This window comes from Colletotrichum fioriniae, assembly GCF_027942845.1.
Source record: "Colletotrichum fioriniae strain IMI 355084 chromosome Unknown scaffold_8, whole genome shotgun sequence".
Taxonomy (NCBI): Eukaryota; Fungi; Ascomycota; class Sordariomycetes; order Glomerellales; family Glomerellaceae; genus Colletotrichum; species Colletotrichum fioriniae.
Window position 1 is genome coordinate 162,319 of NW_027076844.1, and position 21,303 is coordinate 183,621.

At 53.6% G+C, this 21,303-nt stretch overlaps 5 protein-coding genes across 5 annotated transcripts; 3 read left to right on the forward strand and 2 right to left on the reverse strand.

The window, feature by feature from the left end:
• Nucleotides 1-35: 35 nt before the first annotated feature.
• Nucleotides 36-1,133, forward strand: TAP42 (Type 2A phosphatase-associated protein 42; the record flags this gene model as incomplete). The annotated part of the gene is made up of 1 exon (XM_053192337.2): nucleotides 36-1,133. One exon carries the CDS (start codon nucleotides 36-38, stop codon nucleotides 1,131-1,133), a length of 1,098 nt encoding a protein of 365 aa, XP_053050101.2.
• A 429-nt stretch (nucleotides 1,134-1,562) lies between these two features.
• Nucleotides 1,563-4,505, reverse strand: N0V96_006869 (uncharacterized protein; the record flags this gene model as incomplete). The annotated part of the gene is made up of 2 exons (XM_053192338.2): nucleotides 1,563-3,221; nucleotides 3,276-4,505. 2 exons carry the CDS (start codon nucleotides 4,503-4,505, stop codon nucleotides 1,563-1,565), a joined length of 2,889 nt encoding a protein of 962 aa, XP_053050102.2.
• A 2,046-nt stretch (nucleotides 4,506-6,551) lies between these two features.
• N0V96_006870 (uncharacterized protein) lies at nucleotides 6,552-7,824 on the forward strand (the record flags this gene model as incomplete). Its single annotated transcript, XM_065757850.1, has 3 exons — nucleotides 6,552-6,603; nucleotides 6,657-7,244; nucleotides 7,298-7,824. 3 exons carry the CDS (start codon nucleotides 6,552-6,554, stop codon nucleotides 7,822-7,824), a joined length of 1,167 nt encoding a protein of 388 aa, XP_065613373.1.
• A 25-nt stretch (nucleotides 7,825-7,849) lies between these two features.
• Nucleotides 7,850-8,380, forward strand: N0V96_006871 (uncharacterized protein; the record flags this gene model as incomplete). The annotated part of the gene is made up of 1 exon (XM_065757851.1): nucleotides 7,850-8,380. One exon carries the CDS (start codon nucleotides 7,850-7,852, stop codon nucleotides 8,378-8,380), a length of 531 nt encoding a protein of 176 aa, XP_065613374.1.
• Nucleotides 8,381-12,503: 4,123 nt separating this feature from the next.
• On the reverse strand, nucleotides 12,504-16,193 carry N0V96_006872 (uncharacterized protein; the record flags this gene model as incomplete). Its single annotated transcript, XM_065757852.1, has 4 exons — nucleotides 12,504-14,310; nucleotides 14,361-14,429; nucleotides 14,477-15,824; nucleotides 15,899-16,193. 4 exons carry the CDS (start codon nucleotides 16,191-16,193, stop codon nucleotides 12,504-12,506), a joined length of 3,519 nt encoding a protein of 1,172 aa, XP_065613375.1.
• Between the last annotated feature and the right edge of the window lie 5,110 nt (nucleotides 16,194-21,303).

Here is a 21,303-nt window from a genome sequence, read left to right on the forward strand (position 1 = left end):
CCCAACAGTCAACAACCACAGTCCGAACAGCGATCATGGCAGACGAGGATCAACCCCAGACACTCAAATCCGTCTTCACGTCGGCCGATAGAAAGCGCCTCACCCTCGAAAACTCCTACGAGGCCTCCTCCCCGACCTACCTCGACGACCTCCAAACCGCCATCACAGAGTACGAGACATGCCTCGACCTAATCTCCCGCGCCGCCCTCTTCTCCCCCAACGAGTCCCTTGAGGACCTCTCCACCTCCTCGCTCCCCTACCTCCTCATCACATACCACCTCGCCGAGCTGCACCAGAAGCTCCCCTCCCGCCGGCCCATCGAGCGCCGCGTCGCCCTGGAGCGCGCCCGCGAGTCCTACGAGACCTTCCTCGGCGCCCTCGACTCCTACGACCTCCTGACCGACACGAACAAGATGCTCTACGAGCGCTACACCGACGAGCCCCTCGCCTTCTCCACCCTCGGCACCAACGACCCCGCCAAGCGCCGCGACGCCAAAATCGCAAACTTCAAGTCGGAAAAGGCCCTCAAGGACCGCCTCGAGGCCCTGCGCCGGAACCCGCGCTACCAGAACGAGGACGGCGACGACGAAGTCGCCCGCGACCTGCACCTCGCCCACGTCGCGTACTCGGCGCACATGGCGTTCCAAGGGCTCGAGGGTATCAACCGCGAGCTCGAGGTCCTGGCCCAGGCGACGGTGCCGCTGATGCCCTCGCCGACGTCCGTCGAGGAAGACGAGCGCCGTCGCACCGAAGACCGCGGCGCTGCGGGATACACCGAGCGTCTTGAGCCCCCGCGCCGGCTGCAGAGCATGTTTGGGCAAGGGGGCCCCATATTGTCCACGGAGGGCAAGCCGCTGCAGCCTTTCACGCTCGTCGGGAACAGACAACAGATGACTAAGGATGTCTTCCGCCCCGGCCACAACCTGCCTACGATGAGCATCGACGAGTACCTCGACGAGGAGCGGCGTCGGGGCGGCATCATCGAGGGCGGCGGCGACGCTAGCTGGCACCGCCCGGAACCTAACGAAGATGACTTTGACAAGGCGGACGAGGAGACGATGAAGGCGAGAGCGTGGGACGAGTTTGTCGAGGCGAATCCAAAGGGTTCAGGAAACACGCTGAACAGGGGCTAAGGCCAAGAAGTGGGATTAGGGATCCGGGCAATCGGATGGGAGTATGTAATTTGGAAGAGTCTTGATGCATAGACCAAAAAGAAAATAGGGAGGATACCACTACGCACGACACGACGACGGCTTTGAGAGTTCACATTATGGTGAGAACGGCAAAAAGGCTTCATTGAATTCTTGTATTCAATACAGCATTATCAACATCTAACGCATTTGCCCAGACATCCAGTCTCATCTGTGCTGCCCTATATGTGAGAGCCAGTGTCATCAGCCATAGGACCCCTTTTTGTTCCCTGTGTAATCACCAGTATGATCTGCCATCCTGGCAATCGTAATGCAAATTGTTAATACCCCGCCAAAACGCCTCAAACAAACCCCCAGTCCACATCGTCATTCATGAGTATTGGTTGACCCCCGCATTTCCAGAGCGATGATCTAGACCATAACTAAATCATCGTCGTCGTCAAGAAGGGAAGAAGAAGAGACAGTGCTCTTCGAAGAGGATGCAGCGGAGGCCGGCTGGTTCTCGCGAGACGAGAATGCCGTGCGAGCACCAGACCCCTCAACGACGTACTCGGGAGTCTGCTCGCGAGAGCGGCTGTCCTCTGGACCAATCTCCGTCATCACCTCGTCGTCCTCGTCAACGTCGGTATCGAAGTTGATGCTGGTGCCGGTATCCGACTGGTCGTGACTCTCATCGAGGACCATGGTGCTCATGGCCTCCGCCACGGACTGTCCGTCTGCGGGGACGGCGAACTTGGCATTGCCGTACTCTGAACCCCCGTCCGTGAAGGACTCTGTGCGGATTGAGACGTCGTCCGCGATGACCCTGTTCGGGTTGAAGACGGTCGAGATGCCGTCTTGCACATCTACGCTGCCAGGTCCAACGGTGCTACCGCTTCCCTCCAGGCGAAGCTGTCTCAGCACGCTGCTCACCGAGCCCGAGGTGCTAGAGGCATCCGAGGGGATCGTGATGCCGGTGTGGTAAGCCGGTCCCGGGCCCGCCGGGCCATAATCGGCAGGAGGCAGGGAGTGCTCAAACACACCTCCGGTACCGTCGTCGTTACCGCCGGCCCAGAGAGGCAAGAACTTCAACTCGTTGTGGTGCAGCTTCAGCAGCAAGTGCGGCGTCAAGTTCATCCTAATCTCGAAGTCGGCACGGACGCATTCCTGGTAGAAGGGTTTGAGGAAGTCCTGGAGGGGTTTTTGGAATACGCGGGTGTCGAATGCGTATCTGTAGGCGCCCATCATATCCAGTTCGCGGGTGTCGAACGGGTTCTTCATGGAGAGGGGGCGAGGGAGGTTCAGAACCGCCATCCAGGCGCTGTCCCAGGCGAACTCGGGGTGCGCGACGAGAACCTCCTTTAAGTGCTCCCACAGGGTCGTGACCAACTTGTACACGTTCATTTGGCCCGAGGCGCTTGAAGTGAATATCTCGGACAGAGACACCCACTTGTTTCCGACCGTCTCGTACATGAAAGTACACAGAGCCTTCTGCACATTGTTGAACTGGTTGTAGATGATTTCGAAGCGGTTAAAGTTCTGAATGTCGACGTAGCTGGCCCGGTGGTCGTCAATCTTTTGGAGGTCGTCGGCGTCGAGAGGCTTCCTGAGTAACTTATAGACCACGTGGTTCTCCCAGAGAGTCTTCAGCGTAAATGCTACCGTCATCGCGGAGACCTTGGCTTTGACCATGACGGGGTCATCTGGGCAGCTCGAAAGCATGCTGATGAGGTTCTGCAACCGCGTCCACTCAGGAATCTGCAGGTCGTCGAAGATGGTCTCGCTGACCAGCTGGTTGACGGGCCACGAGACACGCTCGACCATGGCTCTGGCCGCGTGCTGGATGAGGTTGTTCAAGTCATCGCCGGGATCGTGGCGCTTGCGTCCAAAGACGGTATAGGTCGCGGCCTTGGGTGTACCATTGACATCGGCGGCTTCTTCCAGAGCCAGCTCATTCACCAGAATTCGGAACGCTGAGCGGGTGACAGCGTCCAGCTTCAGAGTGACACCGAGCTGAAGACTCTCCTCGGGCAACACTTCGATGAAGGAGGTATTGTTGGGCGACGTGATCCATTGAAGAACTATATCGCGCTATTGATCTTGTTAGAATCGAACAAAATCGACAAGGGCGGCGAAGAAACTCACCACAACAGTGGTACAGTCCAAAATTTTGGCAACCGCCACCAGGGTCCAAACCCGAGCGGCCGAATCAATGAAAACTCGCTTGTTTGCAATGATGCACATGAGGCGCAGAATGTTGACGCGATGGCGGATCGGGCAGTAGTCCGGGATCCGTCTATAGAGGGGAACCGGGGGAGCGGAAAAGTCTCCTCTAGACTTCTTTTCCAGAACCCTGGCAGCCAATCCCTTGTCCTCTCTGTACAGCCTCTCCTTATTCTTGCCGTTTTCTGGAATGGCATCGCGTAGACTCTCTCTGATAGCCGAACTGATGGCATACTCCATCTCCGGGTCCCGTTCCTTGTTCTCATCTCGTGACGCTTCGCTCGCTGAGATCTTGTCGATAATCATGTTGAAGCTATCGAACCTTGCCTCTTTCCAACACGAGCAGATATCGTCATGGCCACGCACGACGTAATCGTCTACATCGTGCTTGTCGAAAGCTGTCCACCAGTTCATGATGCCCGGTGTCAGCGAAGCTTCGGTCATCTGAAAGACGAGATCGTCGCCCTCGGAAGGAGGTGTAAGGTCCAAGACGTATTTGATGCCTGGGGGGAGATTCTTGGCAATCTTGCGCCGACGCTGAACACGGAATTGGTAGGTAGGATTCAGCATCTCCGCGAACTTGGAAGATCCAGTGGCCAGGAGCTTCTCAGAGGGCATCCGAAATCGGACCGAGTTCCATGCGTATATGAAGCAATCAACGCTGTCTGCTGGGTTCGCAGGAGGAGGGAAGTCCACAAAAATCAAGGTATCGCCTACGTTGAGTTCATTCTGAATGTCGTGAAGAATGAACTGGGAGTAGCGGCGAGCCTGACTATGCGGCATGTTATTCTCAGTGGCGCGTGGTCCCTGTTGCGATTGTACAAAGGTACTGAAGGTATTGAATGTCTGCGACGGGACATCAACAACTCCAAAGGGATCCGGGATATCAGCTGTCTCTTCGGGGGATGTTCCCTCACGGAATGTTGCCACAGGAAATAGCTCTGTAGCCAAGCGCTCAAGCAAAGGCTCCTCAGAAGATTGCTCTCGGAGCGCAGGCCCAACGTATGTGACACCGCGACCGGGCTCATCTTGAGCATCGCCCCGGCTGTCTTCTTGGTTTTCGTCCTGAGGGGCCTCCCACCAGTCCATGACTACAGGTGACCAGTCGTTGTCTGCAACCGCTGGCGGCGCCTTGTTCTCGTCCGGAGCCATCGCTGCGACGAGATCGGGATATAGGCAACGGGAACTGAGTTGAATGTTGAGGTGAGGAGGATCTGGTTCCACGAGCTCTCACACCGATGATGACTGACACCAAACTAGTCGGGCGGTTGACGACGTCGAAGTTAGAGTAGCAACCAAAGGAATGAGGGGCTTCTCTGGTAATCGAAAAAATCTGAGCGAAAAAGCCTGGAGGAAAGAGTCGGGATTATCGCAAGGCAACGAGTTCGCCAGTCCGCAGTCTGGATACTCAAAGATCAAGGTTGGTAGGGGTGCGTAGCCTTGTCCAGGCAGCAAAGTCTCAGAGAGTCGGATGCCACTCAGGGCAGTTCCAGACACCGCCGACTGCCTCAGCCACGTGGCTGTCCTACCAAGAGCGTCGAAGAGAGGGTGGTCGGAGAGAAGCCACTCACGAGAATCGCCTGATGGATTGCGATGTTGTATGATGGTGGGTTTTGGGCAAGGAGAATGCGGTGGAATCAGAAGAAGAGGTATGAAGCTGTGACAGTGAAGGTTGAGAGGAAGATGAGAAGCATGGATGGAGGGGTAAGGAAAGGTACCTTCGCTATGCCCTGGTGACATGAGACCGTGTCTAGGAGTTATGCAGGCAACCAACGTGGGTTTCTACCAATCTAGGTACAAGTGTTTGGACACTGGGTACGGTGAGCATGCTGCGGGAATGAGAAAGATGACTGGATGACCAGGGATCAGGCAACTCGTGACTAGAGTGACTCTACTTCGGGTGCAGAAAATGTCTGGTACGGTACGCTGAGGTGCTTTGATCTGGCTCAGCTTACACCTTGTGAGGAGCAGGGATACAGCTGTGGCATTACATCTAGTACTTAAGGTAGGTACATAAAGATGGACAAAGCTCCTAGCAGTTCGGAGTGGTCACATTAGGCACCATGAAATCGAGAGAAGCAATTGGCAGCCAGCGAGTCTTTCAGAGCTCTCAGAGGGGAGTGCAGAGAGAGGCCTACCTTAGGCGGCAGAAGACGGCTATCAGCGGACCCCGGACATAGTTGTTTTTCCCCTTCCTCTCCAAAGACATTGAAGATGATGCGGGATAGAGTTGATGAGCGCCTACCAGCCCAAATCAGGCAGTAGTAATTAAGCAAAGCCACGAAACCGTCAGCCAATTTCCTGGCAGGCCTCAGATCAAACAGATGAGAAAACTGGCAAAATATCTGCTCCTCGTGGCTTTGTAGTAAGGCGGTCTCTTGAAAAACCACTGCAGATGACCAAGGTTTTCAAAGACTCATCAATACCTACTTTGGCCTCATTGTCGCTGTTGCCTGCTCGAATGGCCAAAAGTGGGGGAAGCGGGTGACGTACCTTGTGCTTACCTGAGGTGCCTCCAAGTAAGGCACCACGGGATTGGCTTTCTGCTCCGGTCCGGCCGGCCGGGCGCTGTGTGGACCGAGAGCTGGAGGTCCGGTCTGCTTGGCTCCACTTCGAGACCGACCGGCTTGACAAAGCGACTTTTGGAAGGAGGGCATAACTCAGTCCCTTCTGTTTGGAGAATCTACCTTATCTTGCCTGATTAAAAGATACATCGAAGAAATACTACCCCCATTATATAGGTATTCATACTGAGCAAGGGCTCAAATTCGACTGGCAAACAAAAGCATGGCAGCATACTTGGGTACCTTAGCTGACCGCATGTCAGAACAAAGGACAAGGGCAAGAACTTATGTTCTAAGCATATTGACGTGATTTAGCTACGGCTGTTCCTCTACGTTTTTTAATACTTCATGCATTGATCTCTGGGATTGTAGGCTTGCAATGGTGCTGAAATCTTTCTAATACCATCGACTGATCGCACATGCTTCCTTTATCCGAAACGAAGAAGGGAACACGCAACTACTGGGAAATCCTCAGGGCGCCTCTGCCTTCAACTTTACAACGTCCCACACCGATGAATGATACCGCATCCACTTTACTTACACATGTCGGATACACGCCCCAGATTCGTTAAAGTACCGGAGGGCTGGCTATGTAATCAAGAAGAACTCGAACGATCCATACGACCACCGCCACATGACTGCCCCGACTGTCAAACAGGACACTACACTGAGAGCGCACAGCATGCGTACAGCCATTCCTACCATCACAGTATCCCAGATAACTCTGCAATCAAAACAGCGTCTACATACGTCAAAGCAGTTCAGGAGAGCAGAAAGTACATCACCAATCGTCTTAGCTCCCATGCTGATCTCCTTATGAGCCGCTGGCGGAAGCGAAGCCGGGAAAAACATCGCGAGCTACTGCACAAGGCCGTGCCTAAGCTCGAGGAACCGCAGTGGATCAACTCCAGATACGGATACAGCGACGAGAAATTTCAATTCGGTGAGCGAAATTTGCAAAGGCGACGCCAACTGCTGGTTCCATGGCTCAATGTCGAGGTGTTCAAGACGAGCCCGGCCATCCTGTTCGCTCTCCTCCATTATCGGGCTCTATATCCGCCAGAGGACTTCGCTCCGCTAGACTGTCGTCAGATGGAATTATCGTGCGCCACTGGAAACTTTGACGTCGAATTCTCTGCCAAGTGCGTCGTCATGTGCGGACCGAGGTGCGGCGATTTTGTCGACTGGGACGCCCAACATGCGCACTCCGGATACACTCTGGGCTATCCTCGCGCGCGACTTGTACTCGAGGCCCAAGCCTTCCTCATGGACGCTCTTTCCAGAATCACGGGTGAAATTCTCGAGGGGGCAGATGCTGGAAGTGCTAGTGCGAGGACGGATAAGTGGAGGGACCTCACGTTTACTGGTTTCCGACACCAGGGGGAGACAGAGCTCTGGTCTCCCTACACAAAACCAGCCTTCTCTCGGCCTTCCAAGCTCGACATGGGCTACTTGCCTCCATGGCCCAGACGCGCAAGGAAGAGGCGATCGACCATCTCATCGATCTTCACTGCGACCCAGCGTATCTTCGCCAGCACATCAAGGGTCTCTTCAGCACCACGCTCTTTCGCATGGCGGATACCGAGGACGCGGCAATGATGGTGGCTAAATACATCCACCTGGAGTATAAAAGACACTACTGGTGGTACTGGATTGAGATTGAGTGCAAGCATGTGCGGGACCTACACGACAGATTTTCAGACAGTACGCATCCCGGCCAGCCGATCCCTCCCAAGTACGACCTGGCACTGGGTGCTTTGGAGCTTCTCCTCGTCAACCAAGCCCTGGTCACCGGGACAGGCAAACCACTACAATTTGCCCAAGAGACCTGGCGTGCCCCTGGAAACGGTCGTTCGCAGCGTGTCGCGGGACTCGAACCCGAGCACAAAGAAGGCTCTAGAGAATGACCCGCTCGATTGGTGTCTCCATCAAATGATGGGCAAGCCCGACAACTACAGACACTTTGATCACGCCATGCTCTTTGCAATGATTGACGACCATCTGGTCAAGAATAACAGAAAGGAAGCAGCTCGTATCGATGGGTTTCTCATGCGCGAAATGGCAGACATATTTGCCCTCCATGAGTCTTTGATTTCTTTGCACCTCAATCGACCTCAGAACACCTCCAGGGTCGACAAAGATGTGTATCGGACGGAGAAGCGCGGAATCCGGAGATATGGGCAGAAAAATCCCAAAAACCACTCGGAGCAACAGTTCAAGAAGATGGGAAAGGCCCTTGTAGACGGCTTCTACAAAGGAAAGGCTCCCAGCAGCGAGAAGAATCAGGCATGGCTACAGCAAAGCCAGACTCTGCTAGGCTTTGTCGAGGGATTCTTCAAGGAATTGGGGAACCTGGTTCGGAAAGATCTCGAAGGAACTGGCCTTGAAGCGGAAACCATTGAAGAGACTTTGAGTGTCGTGCTTGTCCAGAACAGGACAGAATATCTGGAAGCGATTGCCTGAGAAGAAGAAGAGGAGATCATGGCCAACATCGCCGATGCCGAGAAGCCTGCTCCCGACATCTTTCGAGACAGAAGCACAGCGACAGAGGGATCCATTCGAGCTGATCTGGTCCAGACAAGCCATCGAGCAAAAGTCAAGACCCGCCCCGATAACTCATCCTCGAGCGTCCAACCGGTCGATGATCTGGGAGTCTCTAGATATAGCCACTCTTTCTATCAAGCCGGTGACCCGACTTCGCGTCTCCCCGCGTACTCTCGATGTGGTCTACCTCATGTACCCTGATGCGCAAACAAAATCGAGGAACATCACGTGGGACGATTTCGTACGCGCTCTATGCGATGCCGGTTTTGTTGCGAGCAACAACGGCGGGTTGGCAGTGAGATTTGAGCTAGGTTCGGAGGGTTCTCCGGCGAGAAAGGGGCCATCATCTTTTACAAGTCGCACCCGGTGCTCAAGATCGACCCCGTCATGCTCCATGGCATGGGAAGACGGCTTACGAAGTGGTTTGGCTGGACTCGTGACTCATTCTCCGCTTAAGCTTCACGGGAGGATCAGAAAAGAGGATTCCGAGATGAGCTCGGGCCCAGGCCATATTGGTGAAATCCAAGTGTGGCTTTTTCGAGCACATGTACGAATAATCCCGGACATGGGTTTTGTCCAAGTCAGATTGCGATGAGGGAGGGAGGGAGATGAGGCGTTTTGTGTTGGGAAATTTGGAGTTTGATAGGATACACTCTTTCGAAGTGCGGTATGTAACATGCTGACTTACCTTACCTTAGGTAGTCTTTTCTGATTGAATTCCTCGAGAAACGACCCCAAACCAGCTCGATGAGCAGATTGTGATAACGATCAGCCACTTTTTCCAAACTTGGCTTGTGCTTAGATTCCATGTTTGATTGGAAGACATGATACATATAGAAAGGTACCTTACCTAGGTACTAGGCACGAACGTATGTGCAAAGGGAGCCTGACGCTGTTCCCGGAGCGGACCCGGTCAACTCAGCCCGCAGGACCCTGAATATCGGCCCCACTCATCCGTCCTCCCCAAAGCCGGCTGCCGAGGTAACATTCCGCTAGGTAGATCGTGTCAGAACCGTACTGATCCCTAAATGTCATGACATCCACTACGAAAACCTCGGTCACTCATGAATCATAAGTTGATAAGCTTATTCAACCCTGACTCACACCCCACGAATCTTTCAATTGCCGCATCATAATGTAGGACCCAGGAAGCTCCCGCAGAAAAGCTTGTTCCAGAAGCAAGGTTGTTCAGGCAATTGTAGCCTAGCTGGCCGCTGCCAAAACGGTCGTTCCGAGCGCTGATGCAACATTTTCATCCGAGCACCCTCCTTTCCGAAAGAGGAGAGGGAAGGGAAGGGGGGAGAAAAAAAAGTTGGAATGGACAGGATGACTCCCTGGCCTTCAGGGTATTCCCGATTGGCAGTCGGTGTACATAAACTTAGTATCGTCAGTTCATTCTCATTCTCATCCTGCATCCTGGATCCGCGTCGCATCCCACTCCCCTTCCCCCCCACGCTTCCCAGCTCGAAGCTTCGAAGCTTCTTCCCACCTCAGAAGCACTCACTCCAGAGCTGCATGTTTCCAAAGAGCTCCCCCGCACTCAGCAGGATCATTGACTTACCCGACAGCCTAGCAGTGTTCTTATCAGTGTGGCATTGTTTCCAAGTTTCTCTTCCCTGCCCCCGCCATCGGTTGAAACTTGGCCCAACTCTAAAACCAAACAATTCAAACCAGTGAAGTGCATGCTTCCGTCCGCATCACACATGTATGCGAACTTGCGTCTAGCTGCGCACACGTGCCGCCAGTTGGCGCCGTCTCAAGAAACTCATCCAGTCTAGGTACTTTAGCAGGATTACACATATCTTACTACAGTAAAAAAGTATGCTCCCTTTTGTCCGAATAACTAACTACCTTATGCACATAACTTGACGTCCCCAATACATCCCCAGTCTCCTAACATCCTCAGTCTTCTTCACATCCCCTGATACGCTTCGTCGTAGTCTTCTGTCTATACCTAGATCAGTCAAGTTGTCCGTCCCTCAGCTACTGACCGCCATTATCTTTTCAAACCTCTGGGCTCCTGCGCAACCCCATCCCCAGGGATTAGGGTAGCTGGCGCAGGTATCAATTACCCCATAGACAAGGTCTCGGCTCGGCTTCCAACCCAACACCAGCCAAGCTCCAAACCGCAACCATCCAATCACATCCCCTGACCCCAGAATCAGATGCCGCACTGCCCGCCGCCAACTTGCGTCCCGCATGTCGCGTGTCACCCTTCCCCCTCCAAGTCTGTCTCCGTACCTCCAGCTCACCCCGCCAAAGTTCTCACACGCCACTATCAGCAAAGCACCGTACCACTGCCCACTGCCCACTGCCCACTGCCCACTGCTCATCGCCACCGGTTCCAGACCAACACATCACCCACTCACTCACACTGCTTCTCCTTCTCCTTCTCACATCCATCTCTCCCTATTCGCCGCAACACATCTCCCTTCCCCTTTCTATTTCCCTTGACCGCACCGCAAACCCATGCCACGGCATTCGTTCCTCTCGTTAAATCCCCCTCTCAGGATTCCCATCCCCGGCCTGTCAGTCTGCCAGTTTCAAGCAGGGTCTAGACACAAAACGCACTCACACACTGCTGATCCGAGCCGCAATCGCAGTCGCAGTTCCAGTTCCTTTGTCCTTATACCTATCAGTATCTTCCCTTAGTAAGAAGTACCTAAGATCAGAGAGACTACCTACCAATCGTCCGATCCCCCAAGCTTTCTTTGAACACAAACGCACACACCAAGCGGCACTAGTGACATCTTCCCCGTCCTTCCCCAACAAAAACACTTTGTGTGTGTGTGTGAGTGTGTACAGATGATGCCCCCCTCCCCTCCCTCCCTCTTTCTCCCCACGTATGCCGCCGCCGTCGCCCCCCGGCAAAGCTGGGGAGGAACTTAGCTAAGAGGCTAAGAGCTATCGAGGATGTCGAGCCGTCGTCTACTTAACTAGAGAACCCCCCTCCTCGGTCTTCGACCCATTACTTTCATGTCTGATTTTGCAAATACCACATCGAAACGTGAAATACCATCGTAAACATATCAACCATCCTCAGCCGGCTCTCATCCTGCAAAGATACACCGCTACCTACTTGTCACCATGCAACCCAAAGCCGCAATGCCCGTACCTCAGATCCGCCCAGCAATGTACGTCTCCTCCTCAACATTCTTCATTCCTTCCTTCCTCCCAAAAGGGCTGCCCGCCGAATTTTTTATAATTTTGATCCTTCAACAAATACCACATAAGAAACACTATACTAATCTTTGCGTAAACACACAGCCGCCACCGAGGCCTCATCGTTGTAACCGCAGCCGTCACAGCCGTCGCCGTAAGCTTCAGATACACCGCCCTCTCCCGGAGAACAAACGACCAGAACCAGTGCTCCAGCAATCCGTACTACGTCAGCGTCGACCGGAGTGGCGGTGGGATCTAAGAAGGCCTATTCACGAAAATCACCGACTTCAAAGAGTAAAATGAGAACAAAAAAAAACACACACAAAAACCAAATACCCAAACGGTTACGAGACACGGATTGGTTCGGTATAAGGGGAGATGGAAATAACGTAACTTAATGAATATCGCTGCCGCGAAGCTCACAACCCACCCAATGGTACGACACTTGATGAGTTCATAATTGGGACAAATCAATCCGGGTGATGATCAAATTGACTTTTTATGTAAAGTATGAATACAGGAGACTTGGGGATGATCTGTAGTGGGATGGGGCACTCAGATCCAATCCAGAACCAGATTTATAAAAAAACATACCAAAAGTTCCACAATCATTACTCCATCCACATGTCCAAATGCAATCGCAGCCAGCTAACGATGTATATGCGGCATGCGTCGGAAAAGATAACAAATAACACAAGCAAGGAAGGGCAGGGAAACAACAATGCACAAATACAACTCACCTCCAGAGGGAGGTAAACACAATCGTCTCTCGGTTCCAAACGCCCCAGCGATGCGGATGCCGGTAATCACCAACCATGACCTTGGTATAGCGCGCCGGAAAATGCCCAGCAAAATACAAACCGCGACTCCCCTCCCCTTTTTACATTGAGCTTCGCTTCGTCGGTCCCATACCCGGACCCTCGCTGTCAGACTCGTCGCCTGATGAGTGCGCCGGCTCCTTACCCTTGCCCTTTGGCTTGTCCAAGGGGCCCAAATTGCTCTTACGGCTGGCCGGGCGTTTGCCAGTCGTCCTTCTCACCATCTTTGGTCTATCGCCTCCTCCTTCTTTTTGCCTTGCGATTTCGGGGCTTGTCAGCCCTGCAACCTTTTGCAGCTCCTCGCCTGATGAGTTGCGGCGAGTTGTAGGCGCCGTCGAGTTGGACGTCGTCTTCAGTCCGCGCAGCTCCCTCGCGACATCTGCAAAACTCTCCTCCAAGGTCTTCATGCGCGCCAGGACGAGCTTGCTCATTCGGTTGCTGTCACCAGCATCCTGGCCTCGTCCCGCACCGCCTAGTCGTGCATCCTTCATCATAGCCATGGCCATTTGTGTTTGGAAGCTCGAAGGCATGCCTCCCGTTGGGTCATCAGGAACGATGTTCTCGGACAGGATACTCATATCAACCGAAGACAACCGTCTCAGAGGATTTGGGCGCTGTAAGCGCTGATCGATACCCGTGAGAGCTGCTCGGTTCGGCGCCGTCTGCACTGCATCTCTTGGTGGCATGATGGGTCTCGGCCGCGTGTTGGTGACATATGTTTGCCGGCGGGGGGAACGATGGCCACTAGCCGTAGCCGGTTCAACTACCGTAGGGCGACCGTTCTGCACACGCGCACGCGTAGGCGGCGGTTCGGGCGAAGAATGGGAGGATGAACTAGGCGGCCGACGCAACTCCTGCGGTGCGTACAAAATCGTGTTCGTTGACATGGTCCGGCTGTGTGGCATGCGACGCGCAGAGCGAGGAGTCACCGACACGGAGGGCCTGCCACTTGATCCCAACGAAGAAGATGCCGGGGGTGGCACGAATCCCTTGGTTCTGGGAGTGGTATTGAAGTAATCGTCAATCGACGTTTGGTGTATGACGGGGCCCCGACGGCTGTCGCCAGCGTTCGTTGCGATGTCTTCCTCCTCCTCCTCGTCATTTGTAACAAGTTCATCGTCGCCGTCTGCATCTGTTTGTTGATTCTCCTCCTCCTTGGCTTTGGTCGCTGCGACAATGTTCCGGAAGAAGGACCCGATGGCAGGTTGCGAGACGAAATCTGCTGGGTCGCTAGCCGCAGATCTGACATCTGATATCTGACGAGATCTCTGCGTCCGAAGTTCTCTGGAGAGGCTAAGTCTCCTATGCCAATCTGGCCGAGCACTCGTGCTCCCGTTCTCTAGGGTCGGCCACTGGGAAAGCTGTAGATGGGGGGATGGTTCTTCCTCGTCATTGCGATCCATCCAGTTTCGAACCGCATGTTGGGTCTTCTTTCTCTCGTTCCGCCGTTGATTTCGCAGAGTCGCGAGGCCAGGACCTCGCCGGAAGACTTCCTCCAAGGCATGGTCCTTCTGGTAACCGGTAATGGATTCTTCGCGAACGCGCACGTTGGGGCTGAAAAGAGCAGATCGGCTTGCTGGGTCTGCAAAGGAAATCGTCCGATCCCGGCCGTGGTGGTGGTGATTTTCGACAAGGTCCGTCGGCTCGTACATTGACGGGGCGAGCCAATACTTTTCGTATAGGAAGATGAAGAACAGAAGAGGGAAGTGCGTGACCTTGATGATTGTTCTGTTCAGTCTGACGAAATGCTTTAATGGCATGCAGTATCGCAAAGGCATTAACAGCCATGCGAAAATGTTTCCTGGCGCAACGTAGGAGAAGAGCGCGTCGTTCTTGACCATGGAGATTGTGTTGATGGCAAAGAGGAACCTGGATGTTATTAGAAGAGATTTCTCAACGAGGCGTGTCTGATTACTCACTGATGCTCCTCTTTGGCATTTGAGGCAATCTTCATGAACGAGTTGGTCAAGACCGTGATGAGAATCGTGCTGGGTTTGTTAGTGAAAGACCTTAGCGAGGGACAGGCTTGGCTTACACAATGACGAAGTGACACATAATCAGGAAGAAGCCCATGAGACCCCTCTCGAGCCAATTATACCCTGGCCACAGTTCCCAAGCAGCCGGGGTAAAGCCCATGAGGAGTTGGAAGATCCGGAAGGCGATGTCAGCAGCATTGTTATTACCGTCAGCCAGAGTGAAGAAGACGAAGAAGCCGCTGCAGGAGATGAGAATCAAGACAGTGACGGCCACAAGGTCAACAGCCATCAAGCGGAACGCAATGAGCAGCTGGGAGAAATACTGGTAATGGTCCAGCACACTGAAGATACGGGGCAGCAACAAGATGGCATTCGCCGCGAGAACATCGTAGGCAGAGTCATTCCAGTGCTTTGCGTCCACGAGAAAGACCCCATAGACACGCATGAAGTAGTAGACGATCAACAAGAGAAGGATTCCCAAATCGAAAGCGTTCCAGAAGCTCATGATGTAAAGCGAGAACCCTTGTTCGTTGAACCCGACAAGCTCATCCAGCATGAAACCGGCACTCCAAAACCAGAATATCAACTCTAGCGAGCTGATCCGCGCTGCACGCTGGGCCAAGACAGCAAGAAATAGGCCGATGAGAACGAGAAGTGACAGCGTCGAGAGGAAGAATCTATAGCGCGGCACGCGAAGTCGTGAGAGCTTGAAGAGGGACGCCTGGCGAGGATCATAGAGAACCACACTCCTTCTTCCCGGTGCTGATGGCTGCTGTCCCTCCTTTTGACTATTGCCGCCAAGCAGCGGCGTTCTGGAATCGGGCTTGCCCTGGCCGCCAGGCGAAGAAGGGGGTTCTCTGTGCAAGCTGTCTGCAGACGAGTAAAAGCTGATGGCTCCGTTCCAGATAGCCTCCAACTGCTGCACCACTAGAGGGTGTGCAAGGAAGTGCTTGGCAGAAGCACGAATAGCAACCTCGAGCGTCGAAGTTCGGGCCGCGGTAAGGCGAGCCTTGGTTCTTGGGTCCGATTTCGGTGCATTTGCTGGCTGGGCACCAGGAAGGCCCTGGAGGGGGTAAAAGTCGTAAGATAGAGCGTCGATAAGCTCGCGGGTATTATACTCTTTTAAGAGCTTCAGAGCCAACAATTCGCAAACCAGAGCCCTAGTTGAGCTGTTTCCAGCATTACCTGGGTACATCTGGGCTTCCTTATTGAACTGTAGGCAGTTGGCCATGAGGCAGTATAGGGTGGCGCGGTTGAACTGCTGAGTCCTGATCTGCTGTTGCATTGGCTTGACCAGGAACTGGGAGACTTGGGGGGAGCGTATTTGGTCCCATGATAGCGTCGTTTCGGTACGGGTCTGAACAATGATGCGAATCGCGTGGGTTATACTATAGATGGGTAAGGAATCTGCAGGTTTGCGGTCAGCTTGAGGATATAAGTTTACAGGGGTAGCCCGTGCAGGGCCGCTGGTTGTCTTGTACCAAGATATGTCTCCGAGAAGAGAGGAAGGACAGGTAAGGAGCGCTGGATGCGATCTTCGTCGTCGACGTTGTCATGGTCGTCCCCTGACTGGCCTAGGCCGTCGTCCTCCTCGTCCTCGTCCTCGTCCTCTTCGTCGTCATCTTCGGCCTCGGTGAAGTCTCCGGTTGCGCGTCGTGGTGGTTCGCCAACGTAGTGGCGATAGGCCGGGCCAGGGGACGGGGATTGCCTATCGTGAAATCGGTCGACGCGACGGCTGCGATTGTTCTGCTTGGGTCGAAGCAGAGAGGAAAACATTGTCTAGTGGGGATGAGATGCAGCCCGCCGCCTTATGCTATCGCGTCCTACGGCGCCATAGAGGAAGGGTAGAAGACGATTCGAGAGTGCGCGGGAAGAAGAAGGGGTGGGGGTTTCGTTTTCGCGTAAACACAGGAGTTCGTTTCGAGTTGGTTTGCGGTAATCCTCGGGGAATGCGTGAGAGGGACGGGAGAGGGAGAGAGAGAGAGAAGAGTCGTTGGGAGCAACACCTGGCCAAAGCAAGGCGAGGAGGGTAGGAAATAGGAAATGAAGTCAGGTCGGAATAGGTTGGCTGAGCACAATGGTAAATAAGAAAGTGCTGGACAGACAGGTTGGTAGGCCAGTAGGGTTCCCCGTGGTCGAGACGAAGAAATCGATGCACTGTTTTGTGGGGAAGCTGGCCAAAAGCCTTTCTTCTGGACCAGGAAGAGGGATGTACAGTAAGACCAAGTGACAAGGAGCAAAGACACTGATCCTTGGAAAGCAAAGAGTAAAAAGGGACGTGGGCGAGTGTTAGGAAGAGACACCCGCGAGCAACAGGCGCGTGGAGCGCGGATCGAGATTCTTACGAGGACGATGCGATTTTTAGCGTAGTCGGACGGGTAGAGTGCTAAAAGGCGAGTGATACTGCATGAGGCAGTCGACGCCGGTAGGGGACGGGAAGGCAAGGAACAGGCGAGTAACAGGATGCCCGTACGGAGTAAGGCATGGATCTATGGATGGGATGAGGTTCACCTCCTGTCTATGTATATATTTCCAAGTATCCGTATGCATGTGTATCCATCCGTAGGTACTAGGTAAATATGTATGGGATGTACAGAGTATGTATGTATGCACCCCAGCTGCAAATGCAGGCCAGAAGCGAAGCACCTCAAAGCAAGATGGTCTGCATCGATGACCTCTTGTAATGAGGAAATCATAGCCGGTGACGATAGCAACGGAGGGGATAGACTGCGATAAGGAGTCTGGGGTTGAGCCATTCAAGAGCGTTTACCACCCACCATCCGATGTCTTGTCCACACAACCTAACCAACTTCCTTACCAACAACCGAACATGCAAACATGGAAGTACTTGAGTAAGGTGCGTACCTTAGGTGAGGATCGGGACAGGAAACGCGGCGCGCCACTGGGGCGAGTGGAGATGCAGCGTCGCGAAATGTCGTGGTCCTCGCATCGTGGCAGGCCGGGCCTGCTCTTCCAAGGATCAAGTGGAAGTGAACCAAAGTGGCCACAGGCAGTTGGCAGTGATGGAGACTTCCATTGTTGACTTGGAGTGAGCGACGGGGCATCCAAGATCCAGAGCTTCTCGCCTGGCACGCCTGGGCCACTCGAGAGTCAGGAATGGGCTAGCGTAAGATCCCTGGGGGTGGGAAGTTGGCCTCTAAAAAGTGGGGGTTTCCAACGCTGCCAATACGCCACAATTGAAAGTGCGTCAGGCAAGATGCGCCCACCTCTGCCTGCCAGTGCCTGCCTCTTTCTGCTGTTTGCCCTGCTTCACCTCAACTTGCAAGAGCGTTCCGGTCAATGGTCAATGGTCAATGGGAAGGAGCACTGGATACCTAGAGCGGACAACTGGAGGCAGGACCCAAATCCAATGGAAGCTTCCAATTGTGCTGAGCCTGCGGCTGCAAGTGCTCCCTCACCCTAGCACATACATCCCGGAACTTCATGATGCCCACGTCCACATTCACGCATCGCCGCAGCACCGTAACTGGGTACGCACCGGGGCCAGTCCGCTCTGCGAAATGACACAATCAAAAAAAGGCCCGTGGGAGCTCCATGTCTGTGTCGACATTCGTTTGCTACCCTGGAAGCCGATCCATCGTCCAGCCTAGACGTTTTAACGCCAAACTACCTCCCTAGCACGAGTACGTAAACCGCCCGACTCTTTTGCAAGTCTTTGCAAGCCTTCGTCGCATCAACTACCAAGTACTAAGTGGCATTGGTGCAGCCGGGCGTGTTTTGCTATCAAAACAACAAAGGGCAAGGGGAAAAGGGGATACCTAATACCGAGTCTCCGAATCAAAACTCCCAGTATCCGTGTCCATACCATACTGGCATACTCTGTAATACATTGTACATGTATGCTAATAACATGTCAGTTAAGCCACATTTCTGCAAAGGCATGCACATACATGAGAAAAGTAAAGACCGACGACGACGACGACGACATCAGATGAAAAACGGGCGAGACATACAACCGCATGACTTTGTTAGGACGGAAAAGAAGGAGACCCCGACACACAAGCGCCAAACACTCCGGCGACCCGACGCACTCAGACACCCGTCCCCGTCCCGCTCTGTCAGACGAGAGACATTCGACCGCCAGACACACAGGTACAGGTGCCTGCGTCTGCCTCTCGTGCCTCTGCATCAACGCCTGTGTCCGCGGCTTCCTCCCCGACGTCGTCCGGATCAACATCCGTAGCCTCCTTTTTCTCCCGGTATTCTCTATAGCTATCAGTAAAGAAACAGGTAGGCCATGTAATTACACTCGGCAGCCAAAGACGAGAACGAGAAGAGGATCGAAGAAAAAGACGTACCTGACGTACCAGGCAGATCCAAGAGTTGCCGAGCCTGCCATTCAATGCGATGACCAATTTCAAGAATTCGACCTGGCAGATGGGCTGCATCCGCGGCCGCACATCGTCACTTGACATGCGTAACACACGATGCTTGGCTATTGACTGGCATGGGCGGCTGGGCCCTTGTCATGGGTCGGCTCTCGCTTCTCCTCCATTGCTTTCCAAAGTTGAATCACAACGCCTCACTCGGCATCTTCAGTCCAAGACAGTCACAAAACCAACTCGACATGTCTCTCCACCGCTAGCCTGAAAACTAGCACAGTTCGCAGGAGAAACAGGGCGAGTCGGTCAGCAAGCAGTGAAGCACACCTCACCTCGAGAGCCCCAGAGTCGCAGCAGTGAAGCTTGAGTTGCATCCTCCAGCTCTAAGAGTTCAAGCCCCCCACAGGATCAGCAGCACACCTCGAGCCATTCCCTCGCTTGATTGGCCTACGAGGGCCGTCACCGCCATTGGCATCCCACACACACGGATGCACAGATGGCACCTGTTCTGGCCCAGGGTGCGACGCTGCAATTGGGGGACACCGCCGGGATTTTGCTCTGGACGGGCCCCTGCTTCCACACCATCGTTGTTTCTGTTCGATGCTACTCCTCCAGTTCTTTTTTCCCATCTTGTGGTCTCGATCCCGCCTTTAAAGAACGGGAAGGGAGTGCTTCCCGTTTGCGCTGTTTGGGTTCCCGAGAGCGATCAGAGGCACACGTTCTCGAGACAGGTATCCGTACACACATATTTGGCTCGAGGAAATAGTACGCGTGACAAAACTTGACGATACCTTCACACAGCTAGCACTCACACGTGGTTGCTGAAATCCTTCTGGAGAGAATGAGTTGGTTGGTGGGCTTCTCATCAACTCGCCCAAGCAATGCACGGAATCGCAGCAGACGCCCGTCACGCCGGGTTACATTGAGACCAACACGGCCATCGGCGATTTATGTCGATTCAGATCTCGAATTGATAATACAGGGTAGAGGCCGCCATACCCAAGCCAGCATCACGAACTCTATGTGTTCCACCAACTGGCCACACCGCAGTGCAAATCTGCAGGCCCGGCAACAGCAAATTTCGCAAATCCCCTCGCATTGCACAAGCCTCACGAGAAGCCTCCACCCTGCCGGCCTATTTTCTTGCTCCCGTTTTTTGGCTTCCTTCGACCTCCCAAGTCCCAACTGGCTTAGCCAAGCATTCATGCTCCAGGCTCTTCCGAGACTAGTGAGCTGTCCTGCTTGCAGGGGAGCTGCCCTGTCAGAGACGATGGGCTGGGTGAGATCCGTGGGGTTCATTAAAAGCGTCCAAGACGGGTGATTCTCACCTAAGCTGCTTCCCACCCACGTCCAGTGGAATGTCAACTTCCGTCACTTGACCTGCCTACTCACGCTACCACACTGAGTTGCCGTTTGTTTCAACTACTGAGTGAGGATATCTCATTTCAGTCAACTATTATAAGACACAAGTATGGCACTTGGGCACGTGCAAGTATGTCAAGTTATCCGCAGTATCCGTTCCTTAAATCAGGGTGCCGAGAGTTTCTCTAAAGATGCTCCAAAAATGGCATCTGCTGAGGGGCTGGACTCGAATTGGCGCTGTGAAAAGCGCAGGGCATGGGTTTAAACCCCCACCGTCTATCAGGCCTTTTTGCGTGCCACTGCGACGGTTTCTTCACTCATTGAGGAGAGATACGTATGTGAAATACTTTACCAATGGCCATTGCAGACCTCAAACTTAATCATGGCGAGTTATCAAGCACGAAATTAAGGTGGGATTGTTTCAAGATATACATCTTGCAGCCAAAGTGTTACCAGACATTCCGAGGTCTCGATGAATCCAAAGCATTTTCCAGTCCGAGGGACTGTCGTTGCCCCAGCTGCCCATACCTACCCCAAACCGAGAGGAATGCCCCGCCAAAAACTCAGCACCGGCATCGGCGATGGCCAGGTGAAAACAGGTGAGAGCTGTTCTCACCTTGGCCGGTGTGCGCAGGTCAAAATCGGATTTCCCACTCAAGTTCAATAACATGGAAGTGATTTCGTAATAAGCTTACAAGCCACACGCCCATCAATGCTTCAAAAATGTCAAGCTACCAAACACTTGTAAGCTCACGGCCCTGAGTATGCCCTCGAGGTAAATCACAACATCGATCGCATCGATTTGCAAGGTTATTTGGGAGACGTACTATTGCAAGTAGCCTGGTCCATTCCAATCGTGGACTCGGCCAATTTTGGAAGTGATTCACAAGCGGCCGGTCCACTCGTGGCCAGCCACCGTTCAGGTGTACAGTAGTTTTCTCCCGCCTCTCACAGCTTTCTTCACCACTGGCCACTCAAGCTAGGTGAATTTGAGGTCAGGAAAGAAATTTCTGCAGGGACAAGACTGACAAAATTCTGCAACCTCAGCCATCCGGGCGGACTGTTGGTGGCATTGGTGAATTTTGGTGCTGGTGACGCGGGGCTAATTCCCCCGCCCTATGGCTAGAAGCGGCAATGACCCAAACCTACTGCCATTTTCTGCCACTTTCTTCCCACTTGGT